Consider the following 12,226-nt stretch of genomic DNA (forward strand, 5'->3'; position numbering starts at 1 on the left):
TTCTGCTAGATCGAATGTATTTGCAACTAATACCTCCGTCTACAGACGCAATTCAACGGCAGCAAGATGTATGCCCGGTACATACCGCCCAAGAAGACAGCGCCGGTGGCTGCACCGGCAGTTACACCGGCAGCCACACCAGCGGCATCTTTCGCCAGGGCTCTCCACAGCAATGCGCGCCATGCTCCCCCAGCAGTGGTGCAGCCGCCGCCGCCACCGCCGCCACAGAAGAGAAAGATTGTGTTTGATGACGACGACGATGTTGTGGCTTCTCCCTTTCAGGCTGCAGTGATCAGCAGTGCACAAGACACTACAGCAGAGCGATCGGCAAAGCGGCTGAAGAAGGAGGCGAGAGAAGAGGTGGAACAGACTACGGCAGACGATGAAGACAAGACGGCAAAGAAACGGAAACGTCGGAACAAGAAAGCCGGGAAGGAGAAGGACGGTGAAGAGGAGACGACAGAGGACTTGCCAAAAGCTGCGGACGAGGACACAGTGATGGCATCACCAGCACCGGCAGAGAAGGAGAAGAAGCGAAAGCGGAAGCGCAAGTCCAAGGGGGCGAATGCAGAGGACGAGACCAGCGAACCAGCCGAGGCCGAAGAACAGAAGAAGCTCGAGGAAGCAGGGCCAAAGGACGAGGTGAAGGAGAAGAAGAAGAAGAAGAAGCAGGAAGCAGCAGCAGCAGAAGATAATGAGGAGTCTGCAGTGACAGCGAAAGAGGAGGCCGAGTTGCCAGACGAGAAGGAGATGCCAGTGCGATTCAAGGCGCTGCTGGAGAAGAAGGAAAAGTCGCTGAAGCGGGCGAAGAAGCGGGCAGCCGAGGGGAGCGAAGAAGCGGTCACAGCAGCAGCAGCAGAAGGTGAGGCAGAGGTGTCGTCACAGCCGCAGGAGCTGCACGGCCTAGAGCCGCTGCCGCAGCCGGAGCCGGTGGCAGCGGGAACGACGCGGCCGACGTACGACACGCAGCCACGGTGGCTAGCCGAGCCGGTGCGGGTGTCGGCCGACACGCGGGCATCATTTGGGCAGCTGGGCATCGACGACGAGCAGGTGCAGCGCGTGCTGGCAGAGCGTGGCTGGACCGACGCCTTTGCGGTGCAGACAGCGGTGATCCCGATGCTGCTGCCACCGTCGGCCGGCCAGCAGCGGCGTGGCGACCTGGTGATCTCGGCAGCGACGGGTTCGGGCAAGACGTTGGCATATGTTCTGCCTCTGGTGCGGGATCTGAGTGGAGGTGGTAGCAGCCTGTCCGGACGACGGCTGCGGGCCATCATCGTCGTGCCGACGCGCGAGCTGGTGCAGCAGGTGCACGACGTGTGCGAGACGTGTGCGCGGGCCTTCTCGGCCGGCAGTGCGGGTGGACGGCGTGTGCGCATCGGTGCGGCCATGGGCAACCAGTCGCTGCGTCGCGAGCAGGCCGCCCTGGTCGAGGAGGAGCAGGTCTACGACCCGGCGGGCTACCGGGCGGCGCTGCGTCGGCGACAGCGGTGGCCGTTGGTGGGAGCGACGGATGGCGGCAGCACGACCGACTGGACCGACTGGGTGTCCGAATCGACGTCGTCTGTCTTGTTGCCGGATCACGTGATCCGATACAAGTCCAGCGTCGACGTCCTCGTGACGACGCCCGGCCGTCTGGTCGAGCACCTCCGGTCGACGGCCGGCTTCGCGCTCGACCACGTCCGCTGGCTGGTGGTCGACGAGGCCGACAAGCTGCTCGGCCAGAGCTACCAGCAGTGGCTGACGCAGGTGCTGGGGCGTTTGGAGAGGCCAGGCAAAGCGCCGCTTGGCGCCCGCGACTTCTCGGATTCGGCCGAGAGCGGCGTGCGCAAGGTCGTGCTCAGCGCCACGATGACGCGCGACCTCAGCAGCCTTGGCAGCCTGCGGCTGAGCCGGCCGCGGCATGTCGTGCTCAAAGGCACGCGGCCGGACGGCGAGGACGGCATCCACAACAGCAGCGGTGCGGCCGAGTACGTGCTGCCGCGACGTCTGCGCGAGTCGGCCGTCAAGGTGCGGGACGAGTCACAGAAGCCTCTGTACCTGGTGGACCTGCTGAACGACAGCGGACTGATGGAGGTGATCAACGAGGGGGTGGAGGGGGGTGACGAGAGCAGCGAGGACGACAGTGACAGCAGCGACAGTGATGACTCCAGCCACTCCAGCCGCTCCAAACCCACAAAGACCTTTGCCACGACGGCCCTCATCTTCACGCGATCCAACGAGAACGCGCTGCGGCTGGCGCGTCTGCTGGCGCTGCTGCTGCCACCACAGCTGGCCAAGCTGGTTGGCACGATCACGTCGACGACGCGGACGTCGGAGCGTCGTCGCACGCTGCGCGCTTTTGCGGCTCGGCAGCTGCGCATCCTCGTGGCGACCGACCTGGCAGCCCGCGGCATCGATCTGGCGCAGCTCGATCACGTGATCAACTATGACATGCCGCCGAGCGTCGAGTTTTATGTTCACCGCGTCGGTCGCACCGCGCGTGCCGGCCGGCCGGGTCACGCCTGGACGCTCTTCACGAAGAAAGAGGCCGGCTGGTTCTGGCCTGAAGTGGCCGGCCAGGGCGGCAAGGCCGGCCGGACAGTCCTGTCGGTGGTGCGGCGCAGCGGCAAGGTGGCCAAGGTGGTGGTGGGCGAGGAAGACGAGGAAGACGAGGACAGCGAGTCCGAAACGGAAACGGAGACCGAAACGGTCAGCGCCGGGCGGTTCAGCAAGGCACGCATGGCCGCGTACGAGGCCGCGTTGGAGCAGCTCGGCAAAGAGGCGGCGGCCGAGCGCAACGGCGGAGGCACAAAGAAGACATAGAAGAGGAAAAGAAGCGACATACTGTGTAATTTGTACTGTGCAGACTAGCGTTACAGCGACAGCAACAGCGACCTACCATAATTCTGGTCTGTGCGCAACCTAAACAGCAAGAACACGTGCAGCTGTCTCGGCTTCCTCTCTCCTCTCAGCCAGAAAAGCATCTCGATGAGGACCAGGCGACCCCGACATTGGCGACCCCCCTCCGCCCTCCCGCCATGGCTCGCCGCACGTACAACATCGCCATGGTCAGCGACTTTTTCTTCCCGCAGCCGGGCGGGGTGGAGAGCCACATCTACCAGGTGTCGAGCAAGCTGGTGGACCGTGGCCACAAGGTGGTGATCATCACGCACGAGTATCCGGACCGCAAGGGCGTGCGCTACCTGACGAACGGCATCAAGGTGTACTACGTGCCGTACTTTGTCATCTACCGCTCCACCACCTTCCCGACCGTCTTCTCCTTCTTCCCCATGTTCCGCAACATCGTGCTGCGCGAGCAGATCGACATCGTGCATGGCCACGGAAGCCTCAGCAACCTCTGCCACGAGGCCATCCTGCACGCCCGCACCATGGGCCTGCGTACCGTCTTCACCGACCACTCGCTCTTTGGCTTTGCCGACGCCACCAGCATCCTGGCCAACAAGCTGCTCAAGTTTTCGCTGAGCGACGTCGACCACGTCATCTGCGTAAGCCACACTTGGTGAGTTGTGTGTTGTGTTGTGTTGTGTTGTCGTGTGGCTGATCGTATCTGTCTACACCAGCAAGGAGAACACAGTCCTGCGCGCCTCGCTTGACCCCTTGATGGTCTCCGTCATCCCCAACGCCCTCGTGGCCGAGAACTTTATGCCGCTGGCCCACAACGGCGGCCCCAAAGGTCGAGACAAGCAACAGCAGCAGTCACCGCTGCCGGCACACCAGCTCGGCCCCGACGACCCCATCACGATCGTCGTCATCTCGCGCCTGTTCTACAACAAGGGCACCGACCTGCTGGTGGCGGCCATCCCGCGCATCCTCGCGAGCCACCCGAACACGCGCTTCGTCATCGCTGGGTCCGGACCCAAGGCCATCGATCTGAAGCAGATGATCGAGCAGAACGTGCTGCAGGACCGCGTCGAGATGCTCGGACCCGTCCGCCACGAAGAGGTGCGCGACGTCATGGTACGCGGCCATATCTATCTGCACCCGTCGCTGACGGAGGCCTTTGGCACCGTCATCGTCGAGGCTGCCAGCTGCGGCCTCTACGTCGTCTGCACCCAGGTCGGTGGCATCCCCGAGGTCCTGCCCTCACACATGACCGTCTTCGCCCGCCCGGAAGAGGACGACCTCGTGGCCGCCACCGGCCGCGCCATCGCTGCCCTGCGCGCCAACAAGGTCCGCACCGAGCGCTTCCACGACCAGGTCCAGGCCATGTACTCGTGGACCAACGTCGCCGCCCGCACCGAACGCGTCTACAACGGCATCACCGGCGCCATCACCGAGGCTGAGTTCTATGGGTACGGCCTCAGCGGTGGTACGGCCAGCGCAGCCGGAGGTGCCGCCGGCGGCGGTGGTGGAAGCACGTCGACAGAGACCGCCACGGCAGCAACCACGACGGCGGCTGCTGCCGCCACGGCTACCGCCTCGGCTCCGGCCAACGGCGGTTGGAGCGCCACGCGCGGCCGCTCCGGCGTCCAGAGCTTCGCCCTCATCGACCGCCTCAAGCGCTACTACGGCTGCGGAATCTGGGCCGGAAAGCTCTTCTGTCTCTGCGTCATCGTCGACTACCTGCTCCTCGTCTTTTGCGAGTTCTGGTGGCCGCGCGATCGCATCGACATCTGCCCGGACTGGCCGCGCAAGACTCTGCCGCCCGACAAGGAGCCGAACAAGTGAGGCGCCGTCTCGGGATTGGATTGTCCTGCTGACAGCAGGCGTCGTCAAAGGACTCCTTTTATACATGATATAACTCCGATGCTGGCTTGCAAAAGTCACGAAAGATTGATGCCCAACAGTCCATTCTCTGCCCGTCGCCCACTTTCCGAAGCAAAGCCTGTGTCAGATACGACTCGATATAAGTGAAGCTCTCTTCTGTCTCTTGAATGCCTACAACGTCAATCTCGTCTAACATGGCCTTGACGACGGGAAACGCTACTCGGTCTACCGGCAGGTCGGATGCGGCTCCAACTGCTACCACCGCGTCCGGCACCACTTTAGTTCAGAGCACGGTGGCAGACATTAATGCCGTCCTCGACCTTCTGGGCCGCGGTGTCTCTGCAATCACGGGGCCTCTGAGCGGCTTCCGCGCCAACCGACAGCCAAGAAACGACCTCGGCGAGTGGGCGCATGAGGCGTTTGAGGGCGGCAGCTGGCGGCAGCTGGCGGCAGCCCGCCCTGCGCTGGGAGAAGTTCGAGGTGCATCTGGCTACCGAGGAAGGCTGGGCTTTGCCTGACCGCAGAGATGTCTGCAAGTCGTTGTTTGAATGGGCGCGTCTCCTCCATGTGCTCAACATCCGCCCAGGACATGGCGCTGTCGACTGGGAGCTGCCATCTGCTGATTTCGACCCCCATGAGATGAGTCTCCATGTCGAGGGTCCGGTTCTCTGCCACATCATCAACCTCTACCGCCTGTACGAAGATGCCCAACCGACAGGCCTCACGAAAGCCAAGGGCCAACGCCAGCTCATCTTTGGGCGAATCTCGTTCCACGCTCTGGGTGCCGCCGACGGCCCAGAAGGCGCAGCCAGAGAAGGGCGGGGTCCGTTACGTCGCCTCGTTTCATCGCCAGAACCACATGAGCAACGAAAAGCGAGTACGGCAGCTCTTCACGTGTCACTTCCCCCGCCGGACTCTGAGCATCGACTACCTCGACGTTCCGCCAAAGAAGGTCATGAGTACGTACTACGACGCCGTCTTCCGTGACTTTTTTCTAGACGGTATCAACCTGCAGTCTAGGAGCGAGCTCAAGGTGCGCGCCAAGGCACTATGCGATGCGTTTAAGTCTCCTAGAGGGGATTCCCCGCATATACTGACGCGGGCCTGGCTGGAGGAGGCTTCCCGCAGCAAGCGCCGGATCACGATAGAGGGTGGCCGGAGCACAGTGCTGATCGACACAATCTGCGAGGCACTGGAGCAGCAGCCTGCGTTCATCCAGGAAGCGGCAAGTCTGTACAGATTTAGTCTTCCGGACCTCCAGGAGGAGACGGCGATAGAGGACCTCAATCAGGCTACAGTGGGCTGTATCAAGATGTTTCTCATGAGATGCTGCATGTTCAGCGACAACGCAGGGCCTGACTCGTTCCCAGCTAAATACCACTTCCGACTCTTCTGGTCCGACGAGTCTTTATCCGGCACCGGATAGATTTCCTCTATTCGCAGGCCACAGACGAGGTGGAAAGTGTGCTGCCTGAGCTGGCAGAGGACCCGGACTGGCCGCTGAGTGCTCTGTTGTCGGACATGATCCCAGAGCTCATTTCGGTGCTCAAACTGTGCCATACGCTCCGAGGCCTGCCAGTCGTCGTCTTCCAGCTAGACTGCGACCATGAGAAATGGGCGGAGCCTACTTTTTAGATACCACGATGGGGGTAGAGGGCCCGTGGATACAAATATTGGTGTCAGCTTTCAGAAGCCGGAGAGCCGGTGTGGTGTACAGAAGCAAGTTCGCGTTTTCATAGTCTACTCTTCATACACCATGCTGTTTGGCAGAAACAAGTGCTCAGCATGACTAATCATGACTAAGCACATCACGTGTAGGATGGATTGTGTCAAATTTTACATCCACTCACCGCCTAATTTTGACACTGAAAAGTTTTTAGGCGCCCAAATTTAAAAGCGTCGCCCAAATTTCTAGCAACACATTCTCCTTCTTCACAACACAACGAGCAGCAATTTTCTCAAGGCCAGCCTCTAGGTTCACACTATGGCAGATGCCTTGCAGCACTCATTGAGATTCTCTGGATGAAGGACACTCTGCAGACGATGCGTCTGCTACTGGTTCGCCACGGCGAGTCCGTGGACAACGTGGCCGGCGTCTAGTCAGTGGACAGCCTTGATTTCCTCTCTCTTCTCGAAGAGGACAAAAGAGCTTACATCTCTTCGGCGTTCCTTCCCACCCTACCCCCTATTCCCAGTGCCGGCTCCCGCGACTCTGCTCTGACGGCCCACGGCGTGTTGCAAGCACGTCGTCTGGGTACCTATCTGATGCCTAGCCGCGACGGAGACAACGATGAGGACAGCAAGAGCGAGGACGGGCTTCGGCCTGTTGTCACGCACGTCTTGTCGTCGGACCTGCAGCGCGCAGTGCGGACAGCCGAAGCGATCGTGGAGGCACAGGCGAAGAAGCGGACGGGTGACGATGGAGACGAAGCTCTAGCAGTCGTGCAGCTGGCCGATCTGCGCGAGCGAGACTTCCGTTCGGGTGAGGGCAGACGGATTGCCGGTAGCGGTTCTTCGTCTGCCTTTGCCGATGCCGAGACGCGCGAGGAAATGCGCAGACGGGCTGAGCGGTTTGTCGACGGGCATCTGCACCCATTGCTGCTGGTGCAGGTCCCGACTCAACAGACCGTCGTGGTCGTTTCGCACGGCATCTTCCTCGGCGTGCTGCTGTCGGTCCTGCTGCAGCGGTTCGCCTCGTCGTCGCTGCCAGCCGCACCTGTCAGCTGGAGCAACACGGGCTATGTCGAGCTGGCGGTCGGCAGGCGCCAGCAGCAGGACGTCGAACTGGCCGTGACAGCTGTCAACAATGTCGAGCACCTGCAGGGTCTGCGCAAGACGCGCGGCGGTATTGGCAGCTCGGCTTTTGACGCAAAACAACAGACGGTCGACTCGTTCTTCCGTCCGGCTGCGAAGCGGCAGAAAAAGGAGGGCTGAGAAGAACAGGAGAGGCTGGGGCTCCCTGTCTTCTCCCCTCGCACACACAATACGGTACGTTTTCCATGAACTTTTGCTTTGCCTCTACACTTTGCTCCCAAACCTATGGCCTCACGGCCAACTGCTGCGTGATGATACCTACTATTTCACAGACCTGTTCTGAATTCTATGTGGATAAACTAGTCCAACCGCTATCTGACTACAGCATCTTCACTCTTCACATTTGTTTGCCTCTCTTTATGTTTGCAAGCACTAACTGTCGAATAGGACCGGGTTTATGAATGCCACTCGCGTCTAGAGAAATATAACAAGAATAGAAACCTAAAATCGAACCGTTACACTTGATATGCTATGCTTGTGATATTGTAATCGTTTCTCTGTGCTGGCCTTGTCTCCTGGATTAGTCATCATTTTCGTCCCCGTCCTCATCTTCCTCACCCTCTCTTTCTGACGGTAGCTGCCGCGGAAACCAGCCGAACCGGCCGAGGTCGACGGCCATCTCGCCGAGCCCGCCCGCGTTCTCCCTCACCTCGACGCCCTCTGCGCGCAGCGCCTCGGCCTGTCGTCGTCGCCCGTTGCCGCCGTCGCCGGCTCGCGGCGAGATCAGGCCCTTGGCGTTGAGCACGCGCTGCCAGGGGACGTTGCCGCTGTGGAAGCGCAGAGGCTGGCTGTCCGGGGCGTCCAGAGCGTCTGTGGCGTCGGCCGGCAGGTGTTTCAGACAGATGCCGACCTGGCGAGGACGCTGGGCTGGTCGAAATCAGGTCAGCTGTTGGCGACGCCGTCTGTGCGATGCGACACGTCACTAAAAAGGTGAATACTCACGCATGCCAATCAAGGCGGCAATATGCCCATACGTGGTGACCCGTCCAGGCGGAATCTCACTTACGGCCGCATAGACGGCAAAAAAGAAGGACGCGGCCTCGTCCGAGCGAGGCATAGCGTGCTGTCGAGAACGTGGCGAAATGTCTGGCTGTGCTGCCTTGGGGTGGAAGAAAGGGGGAGAAAAGGGAAGTCGTCCCGAAATGAGCGATTACAGGGCAAAATAAGACGAGACGACAAATCGAGCCCCGAAGACGGAACGGGTCATCACAGCTCGCGCAACATGCTGATACTCATTTCTCTCATCCGTCCATCCTTGATCTTGTAGCTTTGCATCCCATTTTCACGTCCGCAGCAATCGAGCACACACTCGTCTCTGTCACCAGTCCACCCACACACACACTTTTTGTATCCTACGACCACCCCCTTTCGCACGGGTCCTGTCCGTACTCAACCCGGACCGCCGGCATTTCCTGGTTCAGCGCCATCTTGGCCGCAATCGCCTGGCTCTGGAAGCTGGCGAACCGCCACTCCATGGCTGCCTCGGCTGGATGACCACCGCTGCTGTTGTTGCTGTCGCCATGGCCTTCCAGGCCGAGAAGGATGACGGACTCGAGCTCGTAATAGAACTTTTGCTTAAAGAATGCCGTCAGGGTGGCGTAGTTGACCGTTTCAGCCGGCCCGCGGATCCACAGCACGCGACACTCGTCGGCCTGCACACACGTCCGGGGGGCCTTTCTGTCTCGGTTCCAGATGGCGCGAAGGGGAGGCGAACATGCTGAGGAATAGTAGCCGAGGGAAGCATCACCTCCCCCTTTTGCGCCCACCCTCAGCTCACCCCTGTCAATCCTGTGCTTCAGTGCCTCTGCGCCGGCCCGTGTGAAGAACGACAGCTTGGCCGCCGCCCAGCGGTGACCGCGTGCCGGGTCAGGAGGGTTCACCGACGCCGAGAACACACGGCCAGTCGGCCCCAATGCTGCCACTGCCCACAGCAGATCACCGATGCTTGCCGTCACCGGAAGATGCGTCAAGAAGAGCGCCGTGTTGGCTGCCTCCGGCACGTAGTCGCCGCGGTTATGTGGGTTGGCCACGTCACCGCGGTAGCTGGAGCTGTTGCCAAAAGGGCAAACGTCGATCTGCTGTTGCTGTCGACGGAAGAGCATCTGCATTGGCTGGAACATGCGTCCAGGGCGTGGTGGTGGGGGTGGGAAATGAAGGAGGTATTGCTGTTGTTGTTGCTGCTGCTGCTGCTGCTGCTGCTGTGATGTGATGTGCATCGTCGCTAGAACAAGGCGTTGATGGTGCTCCGACCAGAAGGCCTCGTCCATGCTCGGCAGCTGGACAGCCGATACATCACGGCCGTAGCCAGACTGCATCCGTGGCCAGACAGACGGCTGTTGCTGCTGCCGTTCGAAACACTGACGCGTAGACAGCCAGTCCTCCTCGACTGGCTGTTCTGGCTGCCTCTTTTGCTCAGCGGCCAGGGGCAGTTCTGGGTTGGAAAATGTCGAAGGCCAATGCCATGTGTCGATCAGGGGTAAAAAGTCTGCCATGTAGAATGTCCGTAAATCTGTCGTGGGAAGTAAAACCAGTCGTGACCGTCGAAGAGATCGAGACGATGAGAGAAGTCTGAGGTGAGGTGGAGGTAGGTAACATATTCACTTACATCGGCAACAGGTCCGTCCACCAGGCAGCCCATACATATAAGGCACACAGACCACACAGACCAAACGAACTAAACAAGCCAAACAAACACCACAAACCAAACAAACCAAACAAGCCAAGCCATGCAAACCAAACATCAAAAATCAGATCAGGCATCAGACGTCTTTGACTCTCCCATTCCCCGAACGGAACAAGGGAAGACGGCAGGCATACGGCCAGGCAAGGCAGGAAAGGGGGGGTATCAGAAAACTGCGGAGTTCATTCATTCACGGCGTTTGTCAATCTGGTCATCCAAGCAGAAAAAAAAAACTTCAAAATTCGGCATTCCAAAACGTGTGAGATCCTACTCCATCACTATCCAAATTTGCTCAACTCCCACCACCACGCTCACCATGCTTGACCAAACTCCTTTTGCACAACCTTTTTGGCTGGCCATTTTCTGCTGTAAGCCATTTTCTGTTGTAACAGACTCTCGCGGAGAAATAGGTATACATTCTGATCCGCTTATTTGCTAGTGTCGACGACGTAGCGACCGACAACCTTGTTTGCAGCCATCATCTCGTAGATAGACGGCAGCTCCGTGAGACCGACGACCTTGAATGGCGCCTTGATCAAGCCACGGGCGAAGAAGTCAATAGCCTCGGCCGAGTCCTGGCGGTTGCCGACGTAGCTGCCGCGAATTGTGATCATGCGCACGACCGTGTCGAAGACGGGTGCCTTGAGGTAGGCGTTGGCCGGCATGCCGATGCAGATGACGGTGCCGTGCGGGCGCACGTACTCGGCCGCCTGCTGGAACGGCTTCTCCGACACTGCCAGCAAGATGACGCCGTTGGGGCCCTGGCCGTCGGGAGTGGCGGCCTTGACGTCGGCCACGAGGTCCTTGCTGGTCATGAAATCGACGTAGGCAGACGCACCCAGAGCGAGCGTGCTGACACGCTTATCATCGCCGCCGTCAATGGCGATGGTGTGAATGCCCATGGCCTTGGCGTACTGCAGAGCCATGTTGCCGAGACCGCCACCGGCACCGACAATGGCGACGAACTGGCCAGGCCGCACACCCGACTCCTTCAGGCCCTTGTACACGGTGATACCAGCACAGAGAACTGGTGCGACGGCTTCCAGCGGCAGGTGCTTGGGAATGCGCGCCACATGGGCCGCGTTGGCAACGGCGTACTGCTGGAAGGTTCCATCGACTGTGTAGCCAGACAGGGTGGCGTGCGGGCACAGCGGCTCGTCCATCTGCTTGCAGAAGCTGCAGGCCAGGCACGAGCCGTTCAGCCACTTGATGCCCACGTGGTCGCCAATCTCCAGGTCCTTCACCAAGTTGCCCTTGGCCACCACCACGCCGGCACCCTCGTGGCCACCCACCAGCGGCATCTTGCGATCCAGCGGCCAGTCGCCGTTCATCGCGTGCAGGTCTGTGTGGCACACGCCCGAGAATTTGACGTTGACCAGCACCTCATCGGCGGCCGGCTTGCCCACGGGAATCTTCTTGTACACGGGGGCTGGCAGTGTCAGCATGGTCAAACCAAGCATTGAGAAGACTGTGAAGGCGAAAAAAACTCACGCTTGCCCGACACTTCGATGACCTGTGCCCACTGCTCCGTTGGGATCTCTGGTGCTGCCATTGTGTGATTTTGTGCAATGTGTGTCAGGAACTGTCCTGGCTTGGTTGCTGGTATAGAAGAGTGTTTTGCGGGTTGCTTTGATTGCTTTGTTTGCCTTGCTACTGACGAGATGGGGGAACAAGCAAACAAGGTCGACTGCCAGCGCGGCGAAGGCCAGAGCTTTATACTCGAGCCGTACGACAACGATCCCCGAAGAGGAAACCGCAGAGGACCTGCCACGGCCATGACGTTGCTGCGCATGAGTGAGAGCTGCTGGGCTGTTCTTTCCCTTGCATACGAACAGAGCGGAGTCATACACGCGGGCTACCGCGTGTTGCTGCACCCTGGTTGGTTGTTGGCTATCCTCCGTTGCTCAATTCCCTCGACGGAAGGTGCGCTGTCTGGTGACGAAGAGGGGGGTTGAGGGAAGAGGGGGTTTCGAGGGAAGAAGGGGGGGGTCAAGGAAGGAGCGGTCGAACGGGGCGGGGCTGCAT

General features: G+C 60.1%; 6 protein-coding genes across 6 annotated transcripts; 3 read left to right on the forward strand and 3 right to left on the reverse strand.

Annotated features, from left to right (window-relative positions):
- Positions 1-66: 66 nt before the first annotated feature.
- Positions 67-2,802, forward strand: CMQ_6897 (dead deah box DNA helicase; the record flags this gene model as incomplete). The annotated part of the gene is made up of 1 exon (XM_014320583.1): positions 67-2,802. The coding sequence occupies one exon, from the start codon at positions 67-69 to the stop codon at positions 2,800-2,802; it is 2,736 nt and encodes a 911-aa protein (XP_014176058.1).
- Positions 2,803-3,017: 215 nt separating this feature from the next.
- On the forward strand, positions 3,018-6,342 carry CMQ_6677 (phosphatidylinositol:udp-c transferase subunit pig-a; the record flags this gene model as incomplete). The annotated part of the gene is made up of 6 exons (XM_014320363.1): positions 3,018-3,499; positions 3,561-4,664; positions 4,943-5,187; positions 5,294-5,402; positions 5,455-6,004; positions 6,151-6,342. The coding sequence occupies 6 exons, from the start codon at positions 3,018-3,020 to the stop codon at positions 6,340-6,342; spliced, it is 2,682 nt and encodes an 893-aa protein (XP_014175838.1).
- Positions 6,343-6,729: 387 nt separating this feature from the next.
- Positions 6,730-7,641, forward strand: CMQ_6667 (phosphoglycerate mutase family protein; the record flags this gene model as incomplete). Its single annotated transcript, XM_014320353.1, has 2 exons — positions 6,730-6,806; positions 6,903-7,641. The coding sequence occupies 2 exons, from the start codon at positions 6,730-6,732 to the stop codon at positions 7,639-7,641; spliced, it is 816 nt and encodes a 271-aa protein (XP_014175828.1).
- A 400-nt stretch (positions 7,642-8,041) lies between these two features.
- On the reverse strand, positions 8,042-8,578 carry CMQ_6845 (mgmt family protein; the record flags this gene model as incomplete). The annotated part of the gene is made up of 2 exons (XM_014320531.1): positions 8,042-8,388; positions 8,464-8,578. 2 exons carry the CDS (start codon positions 8,576-8,578, stop codon positions 8,042-8,044), a joined length of 462 nt encoding a protein of 153 aa, XP_014176006.1.
- A 295-nt stretch (positions 8,579-8,873) lies between these two features.
- CMQ_6874 (uncharacterized protein) lies at positions 8,874-10,013 on the reverse strand (the record flags this gene model as incomplete). The annotated part of the gene is made up of 1 exon (XM_014320560.1): positions 8,874-10,013. The coding sequence occupies one exon, from the start codon at positions 10,011-10,013 to the stop codon at positions 8,874-8,876; it is 1,140 nt and encodes a 379-aa protein (XP_014176035.1).
- Positions 10,014-10,629: 616 nt separating this feature from the next.
- CMQ_6660 (alcohol dehydrogenase 1) lies at positions 10,630-11,753 on the reverse strand (the record flags this gene model as incomplete). Its single annotated transcript, XM_014320346.1, has 2 exons — positions 10,630-11,630; positions 11,693-11,753. 2 exons carry the CDS (start codon positions 11,751-11,753, stop codon positions 10,630-10,632), a joined length of 1,062 nt encoding a protein of 353 aa, XP_014175821.1.
- Positions 11,754-12,226: the final 473 nt, after the last annotated feature.

Source organism: Grosmannia clavigera (assembly GCF_000143105.1).
Source record: "Grosmannia clavigera kw1407 unplaced genomic scaffold GCSC_108, whole genome shotgun sequence".
NCBI lineage: Eukaryota > Fungi > Ascomycota > Sordariomycetes > Ophiostomatales > Ophiostomataceae > Leptographium > Leptographium clavigerum.